The sequence below is a fragment of the Cyanistes caeruleus genome, chromosome 1, assembly GCF_971803275.1.
Source record: "Cyanistes caeruleus chromosome 1, bCyaCae1.hap1.1, whole genome shotgun sequence".
Lineage (NCBI taxonomy): Eukaryota > Metazoa > Chordata > Aves > Passeriformes > Paridae > Cyanistes > Cyanistes caeruleus.
In genome coordinates, this window is record NC_141701.1 from 147,110,842 (window position 1) to 147,138,304 (window position 27,463).

The following is a 27,463-nucleotide window of genomic DNA, read 5'->3' on the forward strand; positions in this document are numbered from 1 at the left end:
CAGCTTCCCCAGGATTACAGTCTTCCTGATAAGGTCTCAGCTGTGCTTGGAGACTGTCTCTGGGATGCTGAGGTACTTCAGGATCTGTGATCATGTTGTCTGTGTCTGACTGGCTTCTGGTTAAAAAGCGACCTGGAAGTCAACACAAATGCTTTATGGACTTGTTGAAATCTTCCCTTAAAGCTTGTCAGGTCAGTATTATTAAATTCAGAAGGGTTTGGAGTAGGATGTCTGGAAGCAGACACCTTCCAGGTGCTGCAGCCATGGGGGAGAAGCATGCAGCACCTGGAAACAAAGACACTATTTGGATACTCTCCTGTTCATGGAAACCCCATAAAATTCAATGACAACAGGAGCAAGAGTATTCTCTAAGCATCAGGTAAAAAGCCATGTTTTTTTTTTCTGCACACTGTAGAATTTAATACATATAAAGATTGCATCTATGAGTGTCATTAACAACTTATTCTCTGTTAAGTTCTGTTGTCAGGGTCTGAAACAGAAAACATACAGTTGCTATTACAACATCTAGAGCATCCTCCTAAGGATTTTTTCCTCTGTTTTCCATAAAAGAAGTGTGTTCCAAATCAGTAAAGGCTACCCTTTTGTCATATTTTCCATTCTCCCCTAATCCTCCTGTTTTCAGAGGTCTTCAGTCACCTGTGAATAAAATGCCTCTACTTGGTGCTTTAGGATCCAAAATTCACCCTCTAAACAAAATTACCCAGACACGATTTAGTGTTTTTGAGAGGCATTGCAGGATTGAAACAACAATGTACAAACATATCCTGTCTAGTGCTTGTATTGTGGACAAATCCCAAATCATGAGCTTCTGCAAGAAAAAGGGCTGGAGGGAGAATTTCTGTGCATGCTGGCAATGCAACTGCATGCTAATTAGCTGGGCTGTTTGCTGCTCTGGATCTCAAAGGACCTGGGTCTGCCCAGGGATTTCTTAATTCTTTCCCTCATTTCCCCCTTGTTTAGTTGTTTTGCTTTTCTCTTCTGGCCTTCACCTGTTTGCTCTTGTGGGAACAGCTATTAAAGACTCTGAGGAGGCCTGTCAGTGAGTAATTGCTAGCACCCAGTAATTAGTTGAACTAATCAGAAGTGGTTAATTGTGATGGGATAATAAATGTAGTAGCCTAGCACTGTGGTTTGTAGAAGGGAGGTGAAGATGCTTGGGTGAGTTTTAGCATTTATGAGTAGGCAATGAATGGGGGATGCAGGAGCCAAGCATTGGTCTGGGTAGGGGCTGTGGGTCCTCATTCAGTAAATCTGGTGACTCTTGATGTCCTGTTGTTCAGGCACCTCCAGTCTCTGAGCTGAGGTTAAGCTGCATGGCTTCCAGGTTTCTTTACCCCACTGTGGTTTGTCATTCCTTACACCAGCTCTGGAGTTCTAGTTCAGAGGGTTGCAGTGCACACTGGATCAGGAAACTCCTACTGCCTTTCCTTTCCCCTTGTTTATGGAGGTGGCTCTTATCTGGAATGAGATCTTTGAAATCACCATGCTGGATGTTGCATCCTGAGCATCTCTGCACCCTGAGTCCTCTGCTTGGAGAACTCTAAGCTCTGAGTTCTTGCATTGTTCCATTTTTGCCTTGGTTTGCTCTGACAAAGGGCAAGCTTTGTGATCCCTGTCTTGTGAGACAGCAGGCTTTGGCACATCATGAGACACCAGTCTCTTGTTTCAAAGCTCCTACATCAGGCAGTGAGTGACTTTTTATACCTAAGAAGCAAGTGCAGACACTACACAGAGAATGGCTGGGTGGGCAGAACCCTTCAATAGAAAGTGCTGTGCTATATCCTCTCTCCTCACTGAAATTTTAGGCAGTACCCCTGTCTCCCTGCTGCTTTCAGGGAGGGGACCTTGCATGGAGGCAAAAGCCTCTGTGCCTTTGTTTCTGAAGGAACATGGTCTGTTCTTTGCTTGTACTGCTGCTGTGACTGTGTTCTCCTTGGTTATGCATCTCGTCTAGAAGTAACCTTTGTACCTTGCTCTCCTATTGCTGACCAAAACTCCAGACCATGGCTTGGGTGGGTCACTTGTATCAGCTTTGATCAACTGCTGCCATGAGGGTTTGTCTACTTCTTTCTTTTATAAAGAGAGGCTGTAAATGAAGTGCTGGATTTAAAGCAATAATGGGGAAAAAACCCCACCTTTTTAGCACTCCCCCTCCTGAGGAAGGACCTCATTTGAATGGGGGCTCCTGTTGCTGTCCTATGCAGAGTTTGTGTAGAAACTTCTGACAGCATTGTCAAAAGTAGGTCATGGAAGCTGGAAATTCATGTTGGAAGGGCAGAATTTCTGGCCAGAGAGAAATAGCCTCATCTGGAGTACGTGAAGATGGGATGAGCTTGGCGGTCACTCCAGAGATGAGAAACTGAATCTCATACCAATACCATGGCTTGAAACTCACTCTGCTGCATCCTGCACTTGCCTTGCTCACAGATTACTGCTCATTTTCTCCTCTTGCACCTTTCCCACTCCATATGGATAGCTCAAGAACCACTGAGCAGAAGGAAGGTAGGAAAGAGATTTTCTTCTTTTTGTCCCCCCTTCTATCTCTCCTTTGAATGTCACAAGACTGGAAGGTTTCTTCTTTGCAGAGCCAGATTTAAAAACACTCTGTAATGATCACCATTTCCTATGAGACTGAGGCCTCCTGGGAGGTCTCTATCCTGTCCCAGGGGAGGAGAAGGATGTGAGAATATCTGTGTATCCCAGAGCCTATTTCTCACAAAGAAACATTCCTTCATTTTGATACTGGTTTTTTTTTTGTGTGTTTTTTTTTTTTGTCACATTATTAGTTTTTAATTTTTAAAGACTACTGACACACTGCCTCCAACATTAACTTGACACTCCTCTCCTGTGATGTGTTGGAGACCCTTTGGGGGCAGCTTATCTTCAAAGAAAGTCAGTTTTTCCTGTTTTACTTGAGGACTTTCATCACTCCTTCTTCAACCTGGAAAAAACCCCCCAAGCCCTAAATAAGCCCATGCACAGGAGCCCAGACAAACTGGATTGTACCAAAAGGACAAGACACAAACTGTACCTTACACTACCAAGCCTACAAAGCTCAAATCCATCCCAATTTTAATTTATTTTAAACACCTAGACAGCCTGTATAACTTAGAGAAAATCTAGTTTTCCTTGTTTACACAAAGTATTTGCTGTTTGTCTTTCTCTTGATGTGTCCTCTTCTCTGCCTGTCCTTGGCAAGAGGGAAACTGTCACTTCTTGAACATTAGAGAAAAGCTTCTCACACTGTAGACTTATAAATAATAATAGAAACCTATAAGTGTTCATACAGTAAATGCACATTAAGCACCATCCTATTTGGAAGAAGTATTCATATTTTATGAGACACTCTACACAGCCACCTAGGCACACATAACACAGAGGTGTACTGAGCAGGTGATCAGATAGCAATTTAGGCCATAAACAGTGTTTTTCCTCCAGGTCTGGGGACCTGTTTGTTTGCCCAGAATCACTCCTGCTTCCTAACACCAAGTGTGGCACCACGTTCAGAAGGCACGAGTGCAGGGTCAGCTTTAGCTCCTCTCACTAAATATCAACATAGACAGTTTTGCCACAAACCTAACATTAGAAACAATCAACAGATGTTAAAGATGTGTTGTACTAATGACCTGTTTCATATTCAAGTTCAGTTCCGAATTCCCTTCTCAGTCACTAATTTGCATAACGTTTTATTCACGTTCACTAGCCATCAGGAGATTCTAACTCAGCAAAAGTGGGTATTCATCAATTTCCCCTTTGATAAGGAATAGGAACGACACCAAAAACCTGTACCTGCTGCAGTACCTGGAAAGAGTGTGTTGTGCAGCCCAGTCACTTCATATCTGACAAGGATGCCTTGGGGGAATTCTTGTGCTTGATTTTAGTGGAATAAATGAGCCCTGCAGAGAGGCAGTAAAAAATATGAGACCATGAGCACATGCTAATGAACCTGCCTAACTGTGAAGGTATCCAAAACCTCCCCAAAATGCTGCCTGAAGTCCAGGAAGCTCTTACAGTCAGCAGCTAAAGACTTCAAATCTGCAGGAGTGTTACCAAGATGGAAAGAGAGACAGGGTAAGAACCAGCATGACCAGTAATCAAAACCTGGTTCTAAATCTGATTGATGGACCAGCTTGCATCCTGCCCCTGACCTAGTCCATGTCAAACTACATCACCAAAACCACCAAAAACCATCTATCACGTGAATGGAAAGCAAATGACAGCCCAATATGCATGTCTGGAGAAGAACAGAAAGTTTTTGATGACCGGAAGCTGTTGAATACCCTAGATTTTATTTTTCTGTCATTATTTTTATCTCAGTTGGAAAACATGGTGTTTGGCACACACTGAGCTTGTTTTCAGCTCTAAAGGGAGATATCATGATGTCAAAGAAATCTGTAATGGTGATAGCACAGAAAAAGCCAGCAAAAATAAGTGTGGCACATTGTTAAGGGAGGGAGACTCGATAGTGAAGATTAATTTGAAATGACCTTTTTCTACAGAGTCCAACTAGACCTGGAGAAACTTCAGATTCTGGTTTTTATTTTTGAATGTGTCATGCTAAGCACAACAAATCTTGTTTACCTTCAACTGTCAGACCTAGGTGGATTTGTTTCTGCATGGGGGAAGAAGGTACTGGGGAAGGTCTTTCTCACCCCCCTCTGCTCTGGATCTGGAGGGACTCTGTGTCTTACAGCTCTGAGTTGTGATTTTAAGTAATTCCAGGACAAAGCCAAGGCTCAGGTAATAATGTAAGACAATTCTGGGAGTGGGGGTAGGGGGCAGCCTGCTGTTCCTTGTATTGATCAGGAATTAATGTCTAACCTTTGAAAACGCAGTGGAGAATCTCAGTGTGATTGTGAAACCCTACTTTGTGCTGTGATCAGTTACCTCTGGGGACCCACGGGGCTCAGCCTGCTGATTACAGATGCATTTGGAAAAACCTGAATTTTCAATTTTTCACATGAATCTTATAAAGTGAAATGGACTCCTGCTGGGATTTATGGAAACTGGTTTACTCTCCACTGCACTCAGTACATCTACTGAGCTAAGCTTGGAGAGTTCTTCAACCAGAGAGGCACTGCAAGAATTATTCCACCCTCAGCAAGTTAATTGCTGCATCGTCAAGTAGCATGGTTATCCATCCTATTCCTTCTGCTTTCTCTCTCTTTTTTCCCCCCTCTTCCTCTCCAAGAGCTGATGTGTGATGTCTTTTATTTTTTTTCCCTCCTTCTTGCCATCTGTTTCATGTTTGTAACTTGCAGAGGGTGGGTGTGTGGTAGTGGAGCTTGAGATGAAGTTTGCTGGTGCAGGCATTTCTTTCACTCTGTTAATTAGATTTGTGTTTTCGTTACTCCCAGTTCTAAGGGCCATGCAAATAGGACTAAATTATGCATTAGTGATATGCCCCAGTGTTTAAAACATTCTTATTGTTGGGGGACACCGGCTCCATCCTCTATTCCTCCCTTTCATGGAATTCAATTATATTTAAACTATTAACATGGAAAGTCTAAAAATTCTATTAAAATGTCAGTTTAATAAATCTTCCTAGGTTTAATCTTTCATTTCTGGACTAGGGGAAGGGGAGGATGAATTATGACAGTTTTAAGTTTTCCCCGAGCAGCCCCTGTGTGTTAAATTGTCTGTAACTGTCAAGAGTGTTTCTGAACTTATCTCTATTGGTAAAACAATCTGAGGCAATAGGAGGCTGCCTGGGGTATTCACTGGAATCAAGCACTTCATGTCCAGATCTAAAACACTCCACAACTGGGGGAATTTGGACCCAGTTCTTTTTTTCGAATTTTTACAGAGAAGCGAGGGAAATGGGGTGCTTCATGCCCCTTCCACTCCCTGCTCTGGGCTCTCAAAGATGGGTTTATCTGGCTTTAGACATGTGATTTGGACCCAGCACTATTTAAAACTGATTAGATTGTTGTTTTTAATTCCTCTCTTCTTCCATGTGCCACTTCAGAAATGCCAAGGAAATGTCCATCATTTTGCTTGGTACGTCATGGTGCTGAGTACCACGTGAGCATCTCCTGCAAGCAAAGCTTTCTCCTCTCCCTCTTTTTGTGCTGCACTTCTGCTTTTAATAAATGCTGAAATCGAGCCTCTTCTGTTTGCTTCAGCTAACTCTTGATTTGAAGCTGTTCCAGTGTCTAACACACAGGGAGTTTTTTACTATTTCCTCTCGGCATTCCTGTGCTTGAAAATCAGGACTCACATAGGACCATATAAAGAGATTGCAATGGTTTAGCCCAAATAAAGGAAATCCAGCTCTTCATCCTGCACTCTTCTGGCTGCAATACAGAGGATGCAGGTGTAGTGGTGGTTTTGAGACCTGGGACATGAACTGAGCTTCCAGGAATGTTTTGTGACAGGGCTGCTCCTACCAGGTGAAGATTCAAGAGCTAAACATCCCTTGGTGGGGGATTTCGTGGGCCCTGTCTGGGAGGGCAAAGATCCAGGTGGTGATTTGTTTCTCCAAGTGAGTCTGTTTACACCTGAAGTCCTGGATCTGGTGTGGAGACAATGATGAGGACAGTGGTGGGTGGCATCTGCAGGTGCATATTTTAATGAGGCAATTAGTAGTCCTGCTCTGCCTGTCCCATAAAAATGTGGATTGCTGATCTGTAGATGGTGATGGTTGCAGAGAGCTGAGTGCCAGCTCTGACCAGGCTTGAAGGGGCTCAGCTGGGGTTCCTCTGGAGAGTGATGGATCGTGATTTGTGCTGGCTCTGCAGGCTTTGCTCGTGTGTTGGGGTGCAGATCCAGCAATGGGAGAAAATCCAATAGCTGTGGGCTCTTCAGAGGATGTGTGCTGAGGAGAAAAATCCAGCTGCCCCTTCATGGTGCAGACTGGTGCCAGAGTCAATGCACATGAGGATCTATATTGAAATGGAAGAGACTTTCATTACTTTCTTGGCTGTGCTGGGGACCCCTGTGTGCTCTCAGCAAAATGCCTGCCCAGCAGGAAAATGTGGTTGGCATGGGCTTATGGCTTAAGGCATCTCTGCCATATCAGCAATGAAGTACCTCTGACAGAAGACAATTCCATGTGGGAAATGCTGTTGTGGCTGCTGGTGATGCAGCAATGAATGAGGAATAATTCCCCCCAATCAGTCCAGCTGACCAGTGACCCTGTGATGATCTGGTGTGCCTGGCATTGCTTCTCCAAAATAGAAATGGGTACGGTCGGGCACAGCACACCAAAAAAATCAAACTCCTCTTCTTGCCTCCCTCTAGCTCACATTTTCAACTTCTCCCAGTACTTAAGTTGAATAGAGCTGAATTGTCCTATTCCAGCCCTGGAAATGGAGAATGTCAGTGAGCAGCAAGAAGGGTCAAAAAGTTCTTGGTGGATTCTAGGGAGAAAGAAGTGATAAATGGTAGTGGTTGAACACCTTGGTCAGCTGGGCTGTGGCATGTAGCTAATGCCAGGCTGCAGGGAGAGAGTCTGGGGCACAATGCTTTGTTTGGGTGAATAAACCATGCATGTTCATGGAATATTAATTAATAATAAATGAACATACATGAATTATTCATGCTCATAAAAGCAAATTTGCCCTGAAGGCATAACACAAGATAGGTTTTAAGAAGGTTTGTTTTTGCTGTTTTTTGTTGGTTTTTTTTTTAACTAAGGGATGGATTTGTATAGGGCATAACTGATTGGTGGTAATTTGAATCCAAACACAGTTTGACTGACACAACCAGTGCATCTCACACTGAACAGGCACTCCTGCTTCCACTGATGTTATTTCAGTCATTTTTTTTTGTCTTCCAAGATACATATAGGGACCTACTTGCTCTGAGTCCGGTTTCACTCTGGCAGGCCAAAAAGGGTCCCCTGGGTTAACACTGTTGCTGCTGGAACAGGGATAGATTTGTCCCTGCACGTTTGTTCTGCTGACAGATTTGTTCCACCAGTTTGCAGTGCAGATGTCTCATACATGATGCAGGATTCAGGTGAGATTTGAAGCGGTGAGCTGACACAGGAAATGCTGCCTCTCTGTTTAAACTCCAGGTTATGCTAAATGGGCCAGCAGAACCTTGTGCTGCAGCAGGTCTTTCCTTCTGGGCAGCACAATTAACCCCATTAGGGAGGATTTAAATAAAAAAAAGGCCTGTGTGTCTTAGTGATGTGCCACCCTGCCATAAGAGACTGAAAATTGTCCCTAACTTAGGAGGTATCTTGACTCACCCTGGGCTTCACTTTGCCAAGGCAAAAATGGATGGCTGCAAGCACTACATGTAGGACAGGTATCACTGTGGGACTGCCACCTTGTTCACTGTGCTCTGTAAATGCTGACCTTGCAGGGGCCAGGGGCATAATGTGTTGTAGCCATGCAAATAAATATGCAAACATGTGCAGTATCTTTCTAAGTGCCCTGCTCTGTCACTGCTCTACAAAGTGAAATGCAAAGTTTTTCTCCCTGTCTGAGGCCATTAAAGATTCTCAGGCTGCCATCCTGTTCGATCCTAACACAGTTAGAAAAATAGCCCCCACCTATCTACATCCCTGCACAAGTTTCACGTCAAGATATTCTGGCTTCTCCTGATCAGATATGGGAAAACTGGGTAAGCAGGATGTCGCTGCACTTGTCCAAAAGCTTCTTATTGATGGTGGGTAATTTGTAGCTCTCCCTGGGTGCTAAAACCTCTCCAAAATATCAACCTGTTGCTCCCAGGAAGGGAGATTTCTGGGTGGTGTACATGTGTGGCATTGTGGCTGAAGCCCCTATTCGTCCTCCTTGGGCTCCTTGCACACTCCCAGCCTCCTTATGTTTTGCATTTCCGGCCAAAATGTGGCCATGGAGCTGGGGAAAGGGCTTCCCACATCTCTGGAAAGTGGATTAGGAACTGTGAAAGTGGAGGATGGTTTAGACATTTGCTGAGTGCTGCTGGATAGATCTTTTGGGCTGGAAGGATGGCAGGTGCCCAGGAAAGGATGTAGAGTGGCACACCATAAACATGGTGCTCACCAGCCTCCCAGCCATCATTTCATGGGAAAACAACAGGGAATGTTGGAAATAGAGAAGAGATCCCCAGACACAACTCAGGTCTGCTATGAAGCTGGCCTCAAGCCATCAAAATAATCTTAAACTCCTTTTTATTTCCTTTCCTATTTTTTTTTCCCCAGAAGTGTGTGTTGACTTCCTCAGCTAATAAAGAGCAGGGCCATAAACTCTGCTGCCTTTCCCTGGCAAGGCCATTCCCTTTGGTGAGCTGTTTCCTCCTGTCTTCATCTTCCCGTTATTACATTTTTAGTTTCTGCTTTTCCAGCAATCCTTCTCTGCTGAGCTGCTGTGGTTTGATCTCTTCTTTTTCTGATTCCACAACAAACATGTTTTAAAGCCTTTGCTGCTGGTCTGAAGACAGTTTTTCCAGGAAAAGTGCTTCATGTATTACAACTTAAAACATGGGTGAATTTTTTAGGATTTAACATCTCAGGAGCTAAGCCTTTGGTCTCCTCTTTCATATGGTCATGAAGGCAGACAAATGGGAATGATTTGAGTAATTTATATATTAAGAAGTAATAATCTTTGCAACCACTTTATCCATCCAAATGCTTTTAACTTTGATCTTTCTGTTTTCTAGCAACACCTTGTATTTTTTTCAGACCTCTTCACCTTTCAGAGATAACCATCCCTAATGACTCCTTTGAATGCTTCCCTCATCTAAAGAGAAGCAGTGCCTGATTGCCACTGCTCCATCCATGTATTTCCACAGTTAACTGAGATAGTTTCTGGTGTTTGAGGGTAAGGCAGAAAAGGGAAAAAGCTCTCTAGACCTTGAAAGCTGCTTTGTCCTTGCACAATGGTAATCTGAAGCCCTAGGTCTTGCTGTGTTTAGAAGTCAGTAAATTTACTAATTAACGTTCTTCACTCAATTAAAAAGCCCTTGATCTGAGCCTGCCAATAGATTTTCGGTATCTATAGAAATCTTGGCCTTGTGCTGAAAGATTTAGCAATTTCCTTCTCTCCTTCTAGACTAAATCTCAGTAGGGATGAGACACTGCTTGGCAAAATGGGCTTGGCCGCTCTGCTGGGCTGTGCTGGGAGCCCCGCCGGGAGGCTGTGCTCGGCTGCAGCTGGGAACTGGGCTTAATTGCAATAATTTACTGGGCCAGGTAATTATCGGATTAAGGGTTGGTGTTGTAGCACTGAGGGAAGGCATTGACAGAAGAAGGGGTCTTGTCCCAAGAAGAATCTGGCAGGATTGGCGCCAAAGCAGCAAAGGCATCTGTGATAACTCTTTTTGAAAGATCCCACAGTGTAGGGAACAAGGCAGCTACAGACGGACATTTACTTTATTCTATTTAGGCTATAAACAAAGAGGGTAAGAAAAGAAATATTTTTATTTATTTTTATTTCACCTTGTAACATTGTGGAGACAGTCAGTGCTATGTTGTCTCTCTTTCACCTCTTGCTATAAATACCTTCCTGCAAGAAGGATCTTCTCAGCCCACTTAGTTTGCATTCTAATTATTTTCTGTCTGGCACTTTTCACCTGTTGAGCTGTCTATTGTTGTTGATGTCTTGTAAAGGCAGATAAAAGCTGAGCATCACTGTGAACTGGACATCCCAGTTCATGTTGGAAAATGCATATGAAAGTTTTCTTCATAAGAGAAAACCCAGAAGTGAAAACTGGATGAAGCCAGTTTTTCACTGGCACAGAATGATGCACTGATGTCTTGAATTGACCTAAATCCAACACTTTACATTGTCAGGACCTATTTCAGTGACTTTCTCAAGAGGTTTAGGCATACATACCCTCCAGTTAAAATCTTTGTCCTCTTGCAAGACTGCTGAAATTGTGAGCCTTAATAATCTCTAATCATGCTCCTTTCCCGAGAAACACTTTCATCATCAGTTGTCTCATTAGACCAACTCCCTTTCTTCTTTGCACGATGGAAACCCCTTATTAGTCCTGTGTGTGTGGCACATCTGGGTTTTGGAGTACTGGGAGGTGGCAATAGAATGTGTGATGGGGAGGTGACATGAAGAAGCCAATTCCTAAAGCCTGTTCCTGTTTGGCAGTGAGGTGGCAGAGCTCACTGAAATATGTCCTCTGCACTCGCAACTGCCTCAGCTTGGCGTGGGCAGGAGCTGGAGAGGAAGGGTCAGACAGGGCTGGGGAATGAGCCTCTGTGGCTTGAAGGGAAGGCAAAGCTCAGGGACTGTCATCTCTCAGCTCTCACACTGAAAGTGAAGGGGCAGGCGAGGTGTGAGCAGCACAGGCCTCTGCAACACGCTCCCCCTTCTGCTCTGCTCTTTAGCAGCCCAGCTCCAAAGCCAGAGAAGTCATCAGCCCTGGGAGGATACGTGGTTTGACATCCAAAAATGTAGCTCAGATGTGATTCTGTTTCGCCTGCCATGTGTTTGTCCGCTTTCCCTAAACCCTCAAGTCCCTCGGTCGGAGCGGATGGGACTTGTCTCATCAAGCTGGCATCCGCAGTGTCGGTGCTGACTTCAGCAGCAGTCACCCGGGGCTCCCAAAGGGTCTGTGGGGACAGAGCCAAAGCAGCCGAGGGAGTCCAGGGCATGATTCATCTCTCCTTAAACTGGATGTCTAAAATAGGTCTGGAAAGTTGTGCTCGGGAAGTGCTGATTTCCCTCGGCTGGCTGTGAAAGGAGCTGACGGTGATTAGCTCAACATCCCTGCTGAGGATATCTGTGTCTAGTCGGATGAATCCTACCCAGATGGCTTTTGGCTGTGTTTGTACACAGAGCTCAGCACAGGGGGGCCGTATCCTCAGTCACCGTGGATGTTACCGTGATATAAATAATACCACCACCACCACTGAGGACACGTACTGTACATCCCTCGTTATTCCAGCTCCACAGACACACATCTTACCATCTTCTGGGCTTCCATATGTATTTGTTCATATAATAGAAAGGGGGGGAGGACGTGTGTGGGTGAGTGAGTGTATGGTGTCCTGTATGAATAGGTTGAGATGGGCTGATATCATCAGACAGCTCTTCTGCATCCTGATTGATTGAGGTGTTCTGTTTCCACATTAACTTGCAATAAAGTGCTCTCTGATGCCGATACGCATTCATCATGTGCAATTGTGGAGACTGTTTATAACTTAATTTACTCCAAGGTAATGATGATTATATCTAAATATTTATGGAGAGGTCAGTGCAAGTAAATTTCTCAGTAATTTTGTTTTGCTTTTCTTTTCTTTCTCTTTTCTTCAGTCAGCCAAATTATCTCAATGCTCCCTACAGACCTTCTGCTAATTCCTTTGTTTGCAGTGACAGTTAGTGGAGAAAGAAGGCTGATTAACTGCAGGCAGCCTCTGTGTTGAGCAAGCTAGCAGTCTAACCAGAGGTACACGCCGAGTCTCTGCCTTTTATTTTAATTTTGACCTGCAGGAATGTCATGGGCCAGAGCTGTCTATTAGGATATATCTGAATTGTGTGTGTGTGTTTGTATGAGTTAGCAATGCTAAGCAAAGCTTCCCACTAACACTGTTAAAATTGATACTTTCTATAGACGTGAGAGGGGGTGGCATTTTTGCAGCACTGGTTATTCATCTGATGATGATCTGCTCAGTGCAGACCATGGGTGATCATTTTTAGGGTGGGCTCAGTCAGGAAATCAAGTTATTTATGGCATCTTAGGGTGTTTGTTAATTCTGGGGTGTGGGCTTCTTCCTCCATTTCTTCTGCTTGCTCTTTCTCCCTGCTCTTTTTCTGATGTGATATAGTCCACTAAGGGGATTCCATATCTTCTAGGAGGAGTTAGCCCAGTGGGGCTGTGGTATTCCTAGCCTGTCTGCTAATATTTAGGACTGACTGGAGCTGGAATTTTTCACCCAGGAATTTTTTTAGGCAGTGTGGAAAATGGAGCATTTTGTTGTCTCTGAGGGAATAGGAATTTCATGGTATTGATATGAAAGAGCTGAGAGGATGTTTCATTTTGATGTCTTATGAAAAACACCTGTGGATCCCTGCACTCCTTGGCTCCCCCTGCTCCATATGCAGAACTCCAACATATCACATTATCCCTTTCCTTCTTCTCCTCCTTCAGCCATATCTGTGCACTCATGTGACCCTGAGGGTTGTGCTTTGTGCAGGAGTTTTTGTCATTAGGCAAGCAATGAACCCCAAGTGTGTCCCTCAGGCAATGGGATGCCTGGATCCTGGATGAGTGATGAACCTGGAAAGAAGATGGATGCTTATATCCTCAATTCCATGAAGGTGGAACTTTATGGGATTGAGGATAAGGGTGGGTAAGACGGGTCTGTAGGATCTGATTGTAACTGGATGTCTCGTGATCTCTTGGACATCAGCAGAGGATGATTTGTTTCTGCTCAAGAAGTGTAGCCACCCACATGCCAGTGGCTGTTGTCAGCTTTGGGGGCTGGCAGTGGCTGTGAGATGTGGCAGTTTTGGACCTAAATTCTCTGCAGAAGGATGCTGCAGTCTTCCCTTGGGTTTGGCCCCCACTGGTACTCTTATTCCTGCATCCTATCACCGTGATCCATGTTGCCTTTAGAATTTTCCCTCATCCTGCTTTAAACACTGCTTTACTTCCATCCTTGGCATAAACTCTTCAAATATTTTCTCCTTTTCCCTTTTCCAGTTCTATTTTCCCTGGAGGAGCAGTAGAAGCCCAGCAGCCATGCCTTCCTGAGCAAAGCCTTTTGTCCTCCCCCTGTGCTATGCCACAGCAGAGGGATGCCCAAGCTCTGTGACTGCTGATAGGTGATTGCTCCATGCATCTATTGGAGATCTGGTGGTCAGGATGTGTTTTCAAATGTTCCTCAGAACATTTGTACATCCAGCTGTGGCCTCCAGCTGCCTGGATCCAGCTGGAAAAAGGACCTGTCTTACAGTTCAGTCTTTATGGCAAAAAGAATGGCAATTGTATAAATCCACTGTCATCCTGGATAAAATGCTAGAAGAGAGGAAAGATATTGAAGTATATTGAACCACAGAGGAAAAAAAAATAAAAATTATAAGTGCAATCTGCTCCATTAAAAATTTCATAGGCCGTTACCTTTACAGTGCAATTAGCTGAATGATTCTGGTGCTGTTGGAAGCCAGGGCAGTGGATAATCAGAGGCAGAAATGCTCGTGCAGGTACATTTGCAGAAAACCTTTAGGTTTTAGCTGCTTCTCACGTGTTCGGAGCGAGCTCCTAAGTCACCAACTGTTGATCTCTTCCCTTCAGCCTCACTTTTCTCCTTTGCTTGTGTTTCCTCCCACAACTCCAACAAGCCCCAGCCCCTGTGCCTTGATGTCTTTGTTGCCTGTGCAGCTGCTGTGGGACAGTGGCACAATGGGACCTGTCAGCGCTGGGCAGTGGGGCGGTGGCGGGCGGGGGGCTGCTGCAGGCAGGCAGAGGGGGGCTTTTGTCAGCAGGGAGTGTTTGCTACCTTTGATGCCAATCATTTTGGAAGAGTTAATGCTGACAGGGAAAGCAGCGAGAGGGCTTTTCATGTGAATTCTGACGGAGAGAAAGGGATCCTGGGAGCCACATAAGCACGTTTCCATGGCTGAGTGCTTTGTACCAAGTTTGTGGTTTCTTTTTAATGCAAACTGATGGCCATTTTTCCACTGCAGTACTGGGGGGAAACTGCACATTTCTTTGATAAATGGCCCGATTCCGGTCTTGCTTGCACCAGACATGCAGGAGGAGGCATCAGGGGATAGGCTTTCCTCGTGCAGAAGAATGTTTGGGGTTAATTCTTTGCATTTCATCATGAGGCCTCTAAGCCATGAGTCTTACATCAAAGCAGAAAGGTTTTACCACCTTTGACACTTGACACCAAGTTTGACATTTGAGCACCCTGGCTGTGTGCTTATGTCCAAACCTTTGAAATTTGGAGTGGGCAGGGGGATAACTTCATTTAGTGAGAGCTGAAGGCAAATGAGAAGGCAGACCCCAATTTTTACATCTGTTGTCTTGTTCTGGCAGCTGAGGGGATGCTTTTGGCTCATGTAGTCGTACACTATGAGAGGTGAATTCTATGAGTGGACATGCACGGTGGGAGCATGAGTCAGGCCTGCATTTATATGCATGTCAATGACCAGCCAATTCACTGATTAATTCCACAGCAAGCCCCGTGAAAGGTGCTGGGAGTTTTCTGCCCCCACCCCAAAGCCTGGAGTTCAGTGTCATACAACAGCACAACAATCACTAATGAGGAAAAAAAATGTTCTTTTTCCTTCTGGCTGAAAAAGATAGATTTCCTTAAAAGCCAGACCCCAACATTTCAGTGAACTGTAGCTGAAGACAAAGAATGTGCATTGTTTCTAAACAGATGCAATAATAATAATAAAAAAAGATCTTCTGCTTTTCAAGCCAATCTCACAATTTCCAAACCTGACTCATGGTTTTTCTCATGCTTCATGATGACAATGCCAAGTCTCTCTGTCAGACCGCTAAAAACGCTCATTCAGTTTCACCCAACTGCCAAAGAAATGAGCAAAATTAGATCAGTCTCTGCAGTTGAGATAGAGTTTATGTCTCTTGTTTTGATGTGTGTCTTAGAAGAAGCAGCAAAGGCAGGAGGCTGAGCTCCAAGTTGTCCTCCTGCTGTCATTCTTCTGTGGCAGTGCACAGGACCTCCTTATCTTCCCTCTCTCTTAAAGTATTTCCTCACAACACACTGCTTACCAGAAATGAGTCATAATTCAAGATAATTCATTTCTCAGCATGAGGCCACATTGCAAAATACAGACTGCCCTGCACAACAGCTCTGCCCTGAGGCTTTCCCTTTGCTGCTGGTGCTTCTGCTCCCTGGACATTTCCACACCATTTCAAAACCAAAATTTCTCTCCTTTCCTCCAGGAAGGAAGAATTCTACCATCCAGGTCTACTTCCACCTCTCTTGTGTAAAAGATCCCATAGCTAAGTTTTGGACTCACTTTTGGAAATGTGGTGGACTCCCCAGAATACAAAAGGTTTGTTTTCTTTCTAGGTTATTTCACTATCATAGCTCACAGGTTCTGGGATGCTTGGGTGGCCTCTGCTGTTTGGGATCAGATGTCTGGCCAGGGCTCCCAGACACAGCCTGAATAGAGACTGGGATGAAAGTAGGACCCCAAATCCCATCCTGGATGGGAATCAGTAACACTGCTAACTTGTTAGCACTCCAAGGGCTATGGAGAGAAAAAGGAAAATTCATGGCACTTTCTCTCAGGTCAGGAGTTCCTGCACTGCAGTCAGGGTATGAGTGGCTGTTACTGGGTCAGTGTGGAGTGATCCCAGCACCTGCACCTGGTAGTGGGATGGGGCTAAACTCCATTGGGTCTGCTTGAGGTCCTGGCTTGCATAAAATCCTCATTGTGGTGCTGTGTTCCTCTACATATATGCACTGTTGTGCTTCCTGCATGTTATTTGCAGAGGATTCTGGTAACCAGAGGCTTAAGATGAATCAGTTTTTTGTTGTTGTTGCTATCGCAGTGGGCAGCCTGGTACTGCTGAACTGTGGCCAGGGTCTCCAGTCCAGCATATTCTGCTGCCTCCTACAGCTCTGCTGGAAGTCAGCTGTCAGGCCAGATGTTTAGCAACCATTTTTCCTAGTAGGAAACTAGTCCCTATCAGGTAGCAGGTGGCATTTTCTCTCCTTGCTGTACAGTCAAAGGTTTTGGAGAGCGAACGTCTTCATCCTCTCTCACCTACAACTATTTTCAAGGGGCAGCAGCAAGGAATTGGCACCAACAAAGCCTATTACTTGGAAGAACAGAGAGAAAATGAAGGTAAGAAAAATAAGTGTCTCTAATGGAGCCAGACCAACAGCAGAACATCCATGAAATTATTATTTACAGAGATTTTGACTTTTATGAATGTAGTCTCAAACAATGAGGGGCATCTATTTTCTGTTGGAGGCACCGGAGCATCTCTCTCTAATGTTAAAAAATGCTGTGCACACCTGGAGAGAGGTATATGAGGGCAAATGTGCCAGACAGGCGATGCAGCTTTGCTCTCCCAGCTGCTGCTGCAGAGGTGGGTGGGGAGTGGGAGGGCACGTCTTGCAGAGGGTTTTGGTTGCAGCTCCAGTGAGCACACGTGAGATCCCGAGGTGCGATTCCCTGCTGATGTGCACCTGGCATCAGCTTTACCTGTGCCAAGCACAGCCCCTGCCAGGCCTGCCTCGTGGAGCAGCAGAGGTGTGGCTGAGCAGAGACTAAAGCCTCTGCCTTCCACAGGTTTAGGGTGTGAAGGAGAAGAAAATGTGCTTTGAAGACTCCCCAGGGAGCAGACTTAGGCGCTGAGGCCCCTGGGGAAGTGCTAGATCCTGGCTACCTACTTATCTGTAGGAGTCTGTGTACAAGGGGGCTTACAGTTTTCCCTGGAGATTTGCAACTTCTGCTGGTTTCCCCAGCATACAATATTGGCTTGACAGCTGTAGCTAACTTCTGGTTCCACTTGCTTTTTCTGTTAGCTGGGAGTGTTGTGTGCAAAGAGGAGCAGACCTCGTTTATGTCTGCAGAGCTGAGGGAGGTCAAAGGCAAGCCAGGAATGGCCCCAGTTGTCACTCAGAGCTTGAGGAGGGAGATGTGGGGAAAGCTGTGTGTGAGTAACCCTCAGCTGGAGAGTGCTGTGGGGATTTCTGGGTGTGTCACATGTGTATTTATGCCTAGAGCTGCTGTGTTTGCCTGGTGGGAGTGTGAACACAGGTACGTATTTGCATCTGCCTGTGGGCACCCAGCAGGTTCTCATGTTAGCTTGCTTATCAGTTCTGCCTTTTAGTGGTTAAAATTCTTCCCAGATCAGGTTAGACTGTGCAGAAATGAGCAGTGTTTGAGAGGGTTTTGGGATAGACCAAAGGGTTTGGATACTCTTGTGGCAAGGGCTCTGATGAAAGACAAGCTGAAAGCTCGGCTCCTCTTGCTACCCAAACGTCAGGAGCCTCACCGGGCTCTCCAGGCCCTGTTCCATCTTTATGTCAGATGTCTCCTACCTTCCCTGCAGGGTGAACATGTAGTCAGTGACTCCACATGGTCTTTGGCTCTGCTACAAAATGTCCCCACGGGTCAGAGGGTGACTGGCACAGCACAGTCCTTGAGGGTCTGTGGAGCCTTGGTGTGTCCAGTGATGCTGTGAACCACAGAGACACCCTGGCCCTCCCTTCAACTCCAAAGGGTCTGGTTTCCAGGGGAATGCAGAAACAGACTTTAAAAAGGCAGTAAGGCTATCTCTGTTCTCACAGACTACCACCCCATGGCTAGGACTGACTGACTCTGGTCACAGCTCTCCTGATAAACCTTTGGGGTCCCTGAGACCAAGCGTGAGTTCCCACTGGCTGCACCAATGTGAAGGGTTTTGGTAGGGCACTGACAGAAGCACAGTGGAGGTGACAGTGTGGGAGAGCAGCCCTGGCTCCATGGTGTCTGACTGGCATGTTCTTGTTTTGGGCTGCTGAGGGGGAAGGATGTGCCTGCTGGAGGCTTGGGCTGCCAGGTGTGACTGAGGGCTGTCTTCAGCCAGGGGATCAGCAGAGACCCACGGAACAACATCAAGGCCGGGAGAAATGGAGTCTGAAACCCTGTGCCGTGGGGGCAGAGACATCAAGACTCAAGAAGAGCTAAAACCTTGTGCTTGCATGCTGCCTGCTGGAGGTAGAAAATGCAAAACAAGACAAAAAAAACCAGCCAAATCCTCGCCTGGTTCCAGAAGCATCCTGATGTCAGCTGAGGCTCAGCCCTGTGCTGGCCCCTGTCCTTGCAGGCAGCTGTGGAGCGGGAGCAGCGTTGGGCAGCAGAGCTGCTCCTCTCTCTCCTTCCTCCCCATCCTTCCCAGCCCCCTTCTTTACGGGGTTAATTTTATTTTTTCCTCCAGGGGTTTAGGAACAGCCAGCTGAAATGCGCAGGCCAGCTGCCTGCCGGTGGCAGCAGGAAAACAGGCAGACAAAGCAGATGGACGCAGCAGGGGTGAGGGAAGGAGCACTGTCTTCAGCGGGCCATGGGCACCACGAAAGAGTAAACAGCTCTCCAAAGGGAGCCGGCAGCTAACTCCAAGCGCCATCCTCTCCCAAGTACTCAATCACAGCACATTAACAAGAACGCCTGGACTGCTGGGGGAGAGTAAACAATAAGAGGCCATGCTGGCAGGAGAGTGGGAAAAGCAGAGCCCCCTCCAGCTAATATTTATTGAAAAGGGTGTAAAAAGTGGCTTGCGGCTCAGCGTGCTGTCAGCGAGCTGCAGTCCGTGCTGCTGCTCTCCTCCTTTCGGGACGACCGCCCCTTCCCTATCTCTGTCCCTATCCCCGCCTGTGCAGGGATTTGTTTGAGAGGAGGAACAAAGGAAATCCAGAAGTTGGAGGTGAATCCACCGCCTCCTCCTCCTCCTGAGCTGGCTGCGGCTCGATGGATGAAGCCTCTGCTCCCCAAGCCGGCTGTGTCTGGCATTCGGGGTCTTGGCTGTGGCTCGATGGATGAAGCCTCTGTTCCCAAAGCCGGCTGTGTCTGGCATTCGGGGGCTCGGCTGTGGCTCGATGGATGAAGCCTCTGCTCCCCAAGCCGGCTGTGTCTGGCATTCGGGGTCTCGGCTGCTCCTGCAGCCCCCCGGCCGTGCCGCCCCCCGGCCGCGCTGCTCCCGCCTGGGAGGGGAGCCGTGTTCGGGGGACCGGGGCTATTGTTCGGCAGCAGGAGGGAGTGATTCTTCTCTCGCTTGTGCCGGCGTGACTTCCTTGATTTTGCTGGAGCGGCTCCTGATTTATGGCTGGGAGCTGGGTCCCGCTCGCCAGGCGTTGCTCTTTCATCCGCAACATTGCAGCGAAGTTTGTTTACAAAGGTTTTGGCACGGCCGCAGATTCCTTCTCCCCTTCTCCCCCTGCCTCCTAATCAGCCGCAGTTTTCTCTCTCCTTTGGCTCCCACTGAAAAACTGATTGACCTTTCTGAGCCGTGGCTGACACATGAACCATGCAAAATCCTTTCTGCTCCCTCAGCCCCGTGCTTGTTTGGGAGCCCGGCCGCCTGCAGCAGCACGAATGGGTGGCCTCAGGCAAGTGAGTTTGCTGCCTGTGGGGAGCTGCTTTGCCTTTAGCATTGGGCATCTTTGACATTGGGTGAATGTGTGTTTTGTGGCTGGGCCTCTCCCCAGTGCTCTTTGCAAACTATGACATTGCTAAAAATGTGCCTCTGACATGCACTCAGTCCCAGGTTGGCTCTAAAATGGACCCGTTAAAGCAAAACTGAATTTCAAGGCAGATTATGAGAACTTCTGGCCCAGCATCTCCCTCCATCCCAGCAGGATGTATCCACATGGAAAGTGCACAAAGGCAATTTAATCCTTTTCGGGACCAAACTCAGCAGATCTCTTCCATGAGAAGTTAGCCTGGCCAGCAGCAACTTTCTGTTTTAGCCATGGGGTAAGAATTGACCATGTTTGGCCTGTTGGGCTACTAAAAATCTAGTGCGAGCCATGAATTTGCCATGAATATGCTTAAACTGGTTTTTTCTTTCTGTATTTCTTGAGGGTAAAGAAGCATGATGGAAGAGGTGGCCTGGTGGTTTGGTTAAATTATCTTTGCAGCTGTTCCCACAGAGTTAATGCCAGGTGATATTGGGGCCTAAACACTCTTTTACATCCTCTTGAGCACACATTGGGCCTTATCCCTTTTACCACATTTCAGTGAAGGTTCAGCTTTCTGCTGTGTTACTGGTCTGTATTGCAGGAGTAAGGTTCAGGAGCAGCTTTCCACTGCTGGTACAAATTGAGTTGTTTTCCAGGCAGACCAGCCTCTGCTAGAGGCCTTTTGCTGTCTGCCTTGTGTTTGAAAAGCTGGAATTTGAGGCAGGTGAAAATATAACTGAGATGTTTTGTTGCTGTTGTCTAAAGCAGAGTTTTCTTGTGCTAACTGGAGTGTGTTACACACCTTGGTGAAATCTGAGCATTGCTCACAATCAGAGGAAACACAAATCAGAGGAAATATAAACAGTAATTTGTAGCACACACAAGGACAGAGCTCTGAGAAAAGTGCTAAGGCAACCAGGGATGTGTCAAAGAGTGAAGGCTGCTCTGACTCTGGAAGCAAGACATGAAGTTTCCATTTGCACAGAAAGACAATGAATTGTCAAAAAAAAAAACCCTGCATTGTAATCACACAGACTGAGCCTCCTCAGGCTCAAAATGCAAAGCACAAGGGTCCCATGGGGCACTCAAATGTGTCTGGCCTGTACTCAGCTGTCCTGGGCTGTGATGCATCCCAAATGACCCATACTCAGGTTGTGGATGCCAGCAGAAGGCTTTTACTGGGCTCCAGGAGAGCAATGGTGTAACTTAACAACAGGATTTCCCTCTCTTTTTCAGGAAAAGGCATCCTCAAATCAAGTAAAAAAAATAAGTGTTTTTTTCTCTTATCCCTCCTACGATCAAATTCCTCTGGTGCTGACAGTGGGCTTCTCCTTCCCCTGGGAAATACATCAATTTGATTTTCTCCCTCAAAGGATAAATCACTGAAAGACACCACCACCCAATTTCCCCTCAATTGTGGTTGCCTCTGGGTGCTAGGGGAATACCATTGGAAGGAGCTATGCATGCTCATTTTATTTCTCATGTTTCCTTCCTCTCTGATAGATATTTTTGGGTTTTTTTTCACCAAGAGCTGGTGCTGCCTGGGCTATGCCTGTAGTGGCAGCTGAGCACACCCCAGTGTCTGTCCTGGGCAATCTGTCCCTGCCTCTCCTCTGCCATGCTGATTCCCCCATCAGAATAAAATTATTGGAAGCAGCAGCAGAACCCATGTGTTTAGACTCTGCTGGAGGCAGTTGCACTGGGTGTAAGTGTCAAAAAATTTGGCATCTACAACCGATGGTGGCAGAGCCCTGACATGGTGAACAGGCCCAGTCAGCCATGGGAAGCTTTTCTCAAAGGGCAATAAATATTTAGCCCTCCATCTTCTCTGGGTGGCAATGGAACAGGGTGGGCTCTAAAAGTATCCTGAAGCTTTCAGCAGACTGTACTGGTTTCCACATGTTACCACTCCCTCTCAGCCTGGGGTTTAACCCTTATTGTGATGCTTTCTCTTTTACCCCATGACCAAATAAAAACTCATATATTTTGGGATATTGCATGGATTTATCAGGCAGTCGTGAGAGCCAGACTACTCCTTCCCTGCAGGTGGGCAGAAGAAAAGGGGATTCATTTTGAAGACACCTCAAGCTTACTTTTCTTTTTTCCTCATGCCAGTGCCTCACCACTTGGATTACTTGGCTGGAAAATCCAAGTGGAGCAATGATCTCAGCCTCTTGCAGCTCTGATTGTGGTCTGAAGTCCCGTCCTGAGACCCTCCATGCTCTCCAGGAACAGATTCACCCCAACCCAAGGGCTGAAGGGTGACTTTTGTGTCACTGACCCTGGGACCTGTGTCTGCTGATACAGATCCCAGTTGAGGGGAAGAGCTCGTGGGGTTTGTAGAAGTGGATTGAGGCTCAGACTGATGCTGCACAGTGCTGCTGTGGAGGCTTTGGCAACATCCATATGGGACAATGGGGTCCCTTGGAGGGCATCAAGGGACCTTTATCTTTGGCCTCAGTTATTCAAGAATGCCTGTCCTTGTCTCCGTGGTTCTTAATTTCATAAGTTTGGATGTTTTATGGATTTAGGGTATGTTTGTGCCCTCCAGAGGTCTGCTGAGAAGCACCCAAGGCTTCCTGGTACAGAGGTACCTTGCTTTTGGGAAAGAGCCTGCTCATTTCTCTGGGATACAGCCAGTGCTGGATGCCACAGTGGGCCCAAAGATTTCCAGAGGGAAGGCAGCTCTGGGCTGGAAAACAGGGGATGAAGAGCACACTCTGCCAGTGGTTGTCTTGTAGAGGTCTGTCAGCCCAAAACAGGCATGACATAATTTTATGAGGAAGAGCTTTCCACACAGTAGTTAGGGGCGTTGTGAAGTTTCCTTACTTAAACACTGTGGAGTGTTATGGGGTCCTTGGAAGAGACACCTTTTCTGCAGTGAGTCCTACACCCCAATGTTTTCTCAAATGCTGTTTGCCAGAAAATTACCTGGATTTGAAATTCAGGTGAGATCTAGGATGAAAAAAATATTCTTCCCCACATAGCTCTGACCTTTGGGGTGGCTGATTTATTTTTTAAAGACACCACTGCTCCCCTTGGGAATGGTGTCTTGCTCTGTTTTTTGCTCTAAGGAGGTAGCTCTTTTCATGTTTATCTTTGATTCAAGCATTGTAAGGAGCAATCCCCCGCACTTATGCGCTTCATTGTATTCTGGCCATGAGAGATTCTCCCCTACTGTTTGTAGCTCTCTTTTCAGTGTAGCTAGTAAAATATTTGAACAGAAAATAAAAAAAGGAAAGGAAAAAAAGACACTAAACAGCCTCCAGCATTTAGAGGATAAAACAAGATGTAAGCGGAGGGCTTACTGTGGTTAATGCACAGGGCTGGGAAGCCTCAGATGGACCATGGCCTCTCTTTGCTGCTCTTCTCCTGACTTCTGCAGCTTTGTCCCATTTATTTGGCCACCTCCTGCTGCAGCTCTGGGGTCTTTAACACACCCCATGTTTTCTGCCTGGAAAACCCATGCCAAAGCAGAGGGACAAGCAGAGATTTGAGGTCTGAGGTGGGAGGGAAGGTGCTCTTTGTTAGTCCAGCTGATGAACGATGAAGTATTGGTGGAAGAGTTCAGGCAACATTTTGATGGAGTGTTGGAGCATGTGAGAGGCTGCGCACAAGCAAATGCAGCCTCCAAGGCCAAACAAATGGGGAATTTCCCCCACTTCAGCCTTTTTCCCCCTTGCTGACATGGGAAGCAGTTAGCCTACAGGTAGCAAGATATTTTGAAGCATAAAGCTGTTGCCAGTGTCAGGATCCACACTTGCTGCAAGCATTTATGGGAGCTGTTTCAACGTGGTTGCACATCCATGCAACTGTTGAAGCCCCAGCTAGGCTGAGATCTCCTCCCTTGCTGATTGACTGGGGCAAAGGCAGTTTTCAAGACATCTCTCTGCCAGGTCTAATGCTGCAGAGAAGCTGTTTTGCAGAAGGTAGTTGTAAGCCAATGGCTCATCCACTGAAAAATAAGTTAAATCTCAATGGGCTGTAACAGACAAACACGTGTTAAAGGGTCTTAAGGTTAATTTTGTCCTTCAGAGACCTGCTGTGAATTCAAAACTGAGCCAAACTGGCATGAAGGGGCGTCATAGGGCTGAGTGTTTGGAAAAGTAGAAAATCACTGTGATGGTGATCATGGGGTGGTTTGAGGCCTCCAGCAGGATCTGGTGCAGTCCAGGTAATTCCAGGTAATTAAAAAAAAAGAAATCTCAGATTTTGGAGGGTTTGTTTTTTTTTAACCTCTGGGGCATGATGGCATGTTGGGGAATGGAGCAAAAAAAGGGAATATTTACATAAATAAGCAAATGTTAATCTGTGAGAGAGGGACCGAGTGAGCCTGTGAATTAATGATCAGTTTTTAGTTTGTGCTTTCATTAGGATCAATGAAAATGACAGAATAATTGAGGTATATGTGCTCACAGGAAAGAGAACAACATCAGGACTATTTTTGATATATTTTTCCCTTGAAGAAGATGCTTCCCTTCACCTCTAAGACCAAGAATGTGATAAGAGAATGCAAAATGGCAGCCTGAAATTTACCCTCTGAAATTTGTGGGAGCTGGTCTGAAGGTAGGGATCCCTTGAGAGAAAAGTTATTTATCCTGCACTGCTGTGTTTGCCATGAGTAAATTTCTCAGGAAGCCTGCACAATACTCATGTCCCATCAGAATCTTGAAGTCCACCATCCCCAGGCTGGCAGCTGCCCTTGGCACAGGATTCAGCCTCCTTGGTGCTGTCAGATGCCATTTTGCTGGCTGCAGATGTGTGCTGTTTGCTCTTGCCAGTGCTGGGTGATTCAGGGCTGGATGTGTTTCAGGACACCGGGGGGACAATGAAACACTCATGTTTCTGAGGATCCTGATTTGGAAAGGTTGGTGAAAAGTTGGAATTAATTTATTGGAGGCAAAACCAGCTTCCATGGCCAGATTTGAATTCTGATTACTTGGGAGCATTGATGTGTGATCCCCACAGCCACATCTACTTGTGCAGGATAACATTACCCTTGACTCTGTCACATTTCCCACTGTGGAATTAAAAGGACTAATGAGGTTTTCAGTGTAATGAAGCTTCTTGAGGGTTTTCTTCAAGAGCAAGCAGTATACACAACTTCATACTTACAGCCATACATTCATAGATAGAATAGGTGCCTCGTTTCTGCCAAAACAAAAAGGGTATTTCTGAGTCTTGGCAATGCTTAGGCTTAAGGAAGCTCTCTTTTTGGCTGCTCACTCGGTGCTTGTATTTATCATCTCTAAGTCAGGTTTTTAAAGGAGTGGTCAAGGGTTTAGCTGCCTACAAGAGTGACTTGGTAGAAACACTGGCCTGAGGTTGTAGACTCCTTTGTGCATCCCCCATCTCAATGGAGGCTCTGGAGCAGTGAGAATGTGTCTGCAAACTGCCAGGCATGCCTTGGCCTAATTAAATATTCATTGTGACAAAATACCACAAACACAGGAGACTTTCCAGCGATTGCTTCACCCCAGGTAACAAATCGACACTGGCTCACTCCATGGGGCTCCCACGATGCATTTCCTTCCTCCCTCCACACTCACTGCTCACCTTGCTCAGCCTCTTGTTCCTTGTAATAAACAGGGAAAGATTGAGCTGGGCTCTTTTATTTCATGGCTGCATTGTCTTAGTGCATCCATCCCCACAAACACTTCTATTTTTGTCTCATGGGGACCTGATTATTACATTCCACATTCTGTTCTGTGGCCTCTGGCTTTGAGTTGAGGTCTTCACCAGGTGGGTCAGCTGCCAGACTGGACCTATAACCTCTGTCTTCTTTCTGCACCTTGGCTCAGGCTGGGTTTTGTTACAGAAAATTTCTCATTCTCAACACTCCCAGACATGAGCAATGCAACTGTGCTGCTGCCAGCAAACACAGCCCCCAGCAGGAGCTTTTATGACAATATCACCTCAGTCTTGCCACTTACCCAGTCCTGTGGTGCTGTCTCAGGAACTGACCTCATCGTTTCCTGATTTTGAGCTCAAAATTTGGGGCAGGGGGCACAAACGTGCACAGCACTGATTGTTGTGAAACCTTGGTAGCCTGGTGAGCTCATCCTGTGTGAAGCCTTTCCTCGGCCTGTCCCTGCACTCCCAAACCAATGTCCTGTGTCAGGGACCATGAGCTTCTCAGCTGGTCTCAGCAGGCACAGGTTTTAGCCAAAATAAGGGTCACTCTTACACATACCTGAAAATAGAAACAGAGGGACTGAGGGTCAGGCTCCTGGCTTCAAGCTGCGTTTCTTTTCTCTTTTGAGATGAATATGCTTCTTGTGGAAGGCCTCAAGCTGGACTGTCCTCCAGTCCAACTTAATTCCCATCCCACATCCTGACCAGCTCTTATCCAGGGCAGATGCAAAAAAACCCTGCTGTTACAGTTAATCACAGAGAAACTTTTCTACAAAATCCTTGTTTTGCTTTCTTCTCATTCCCCTATCACACAAGCAAGGAGTTTTATATCTCTGATGACCTGCTAGAGCTTTTTTAACGCCTTGCTTTTATTACTCCTGTGGCTCATAGAATCATAGAAGAGTTTGGGCTACAAGGGACTTTTAAAGGTCATCTGGTCCAACCCCCCTGCAATGAGCAGGGACATCTTCACCTAGATCGTTCTTATTACTGAAATGTCCATACCTGCCCTGAACATGTGGCTTGTAAAGATGTGCTAGTGCAGTGAAAGGCACAGGAATATTATGCATTATGTCAAATTTGGGGCAGAAATCCTTCGGTGAGCTGATTTTTAGTGACTTTATTTCTTTAGTTTCCCAGCTGATTATTTAGTCATTTTCACCAGAAAGTTGTCTCAGTGAAATGAGAACTCACCCACATTCAGGATAAACTCACAGTTTATTTTGGTTTTTTTTTTAGGTTTGAAAATGTCGGGTTGTCTCTGGTGGAGGATGTGTGTGTTAGTTTTATTTTGTGTGTGTGGCATCCCTGCATATGTTTTGGATTGGTTCAGGAGTTGAAATAGCAAAACAAGCTTTTCTTTATTCAGAAATGGAAATCAAATGATCAAACAGCTGAGACAAGAGCTATGTGTAAATGCTTTATGTTTTACTGATTATCTAGTAGATATCAATAGCAGTAATTATTGTTACTGTGACTCTTTCTGCTGTTACTGTCCCCATCGCTCCTGAGTTTTTCTAAGTTTGTAAAACATTTTGACAGCTCATTTCTGTTCATTTTCCACCCATTGTCAGTGTCTTAAACTCAGCTTCAATCTACCTAGAGGCTGTGGCAAGCCAAAGACAGTGTTTTGTGCAGTGCACTGGCAGAGCAGGAATCCAGATCCCTGTGCAGAGGTGGCTCTGGGTATCCTGCGTGCTCTTACCCTGTCTCTGCAGAAGTGTGCATTTGAGTGATGATTAACTACCAGGGAACACCTTAAAGTCCTTT

The 27,463-nt window shown here is 46.0% G+C and overlaps 1 protein-coding gene across 4 annotated transcripts; it reads left to right on the top strand.

Moving 5' to 3' along the window:
- Positions 1–1,147: 1,147 nt before the first annotated feature.
- Positions 1,148–23,037, top strand: LOC111925514 (uncharacterized). 4 transcript variants are annotated; one of them, XM_086866136.1, is made up of 6 exons: positions 1,148–1,179; positions 2,449–2,523; positions 15,829–15,941; positions 16,676–16,739; positions 18,468–18,602; positions 18,823–22,051. In XM_086866136.1, the coding sequence occupies exons 2-6, from the start codon at positions 2,490–2,492 to the stop codon at positions 18,828–18,830; spliced, it is 354 nt and encodes a 117-aa protein (XP_086722262.1). In that variant the 5' UTR covers positions 1,148–1,179; positions 2,449–2,489; the 3' UTR covers positions 18,831–22,051. The 4 variants fall into 4 exon arrangements, 1 of the variants encoding a protein (XP_086722262.1); XR_015279870.1 differs by lacking the exon at positions 18,468–18,602 and having other exon boundaries at positions 18,823–23,037; XR_015279868.1 differs by lacking the exons at positions 15,829–15,941; positions 16,676–16,739; positions 18,468–18,602; positions 18,823–22,051 and adding exons at positions 3,725–4,761; positions 4,857–5,560.
- The last annotated feature ends 4,426 nt before the right edge of the window (positions 23,038–27,463 follow it).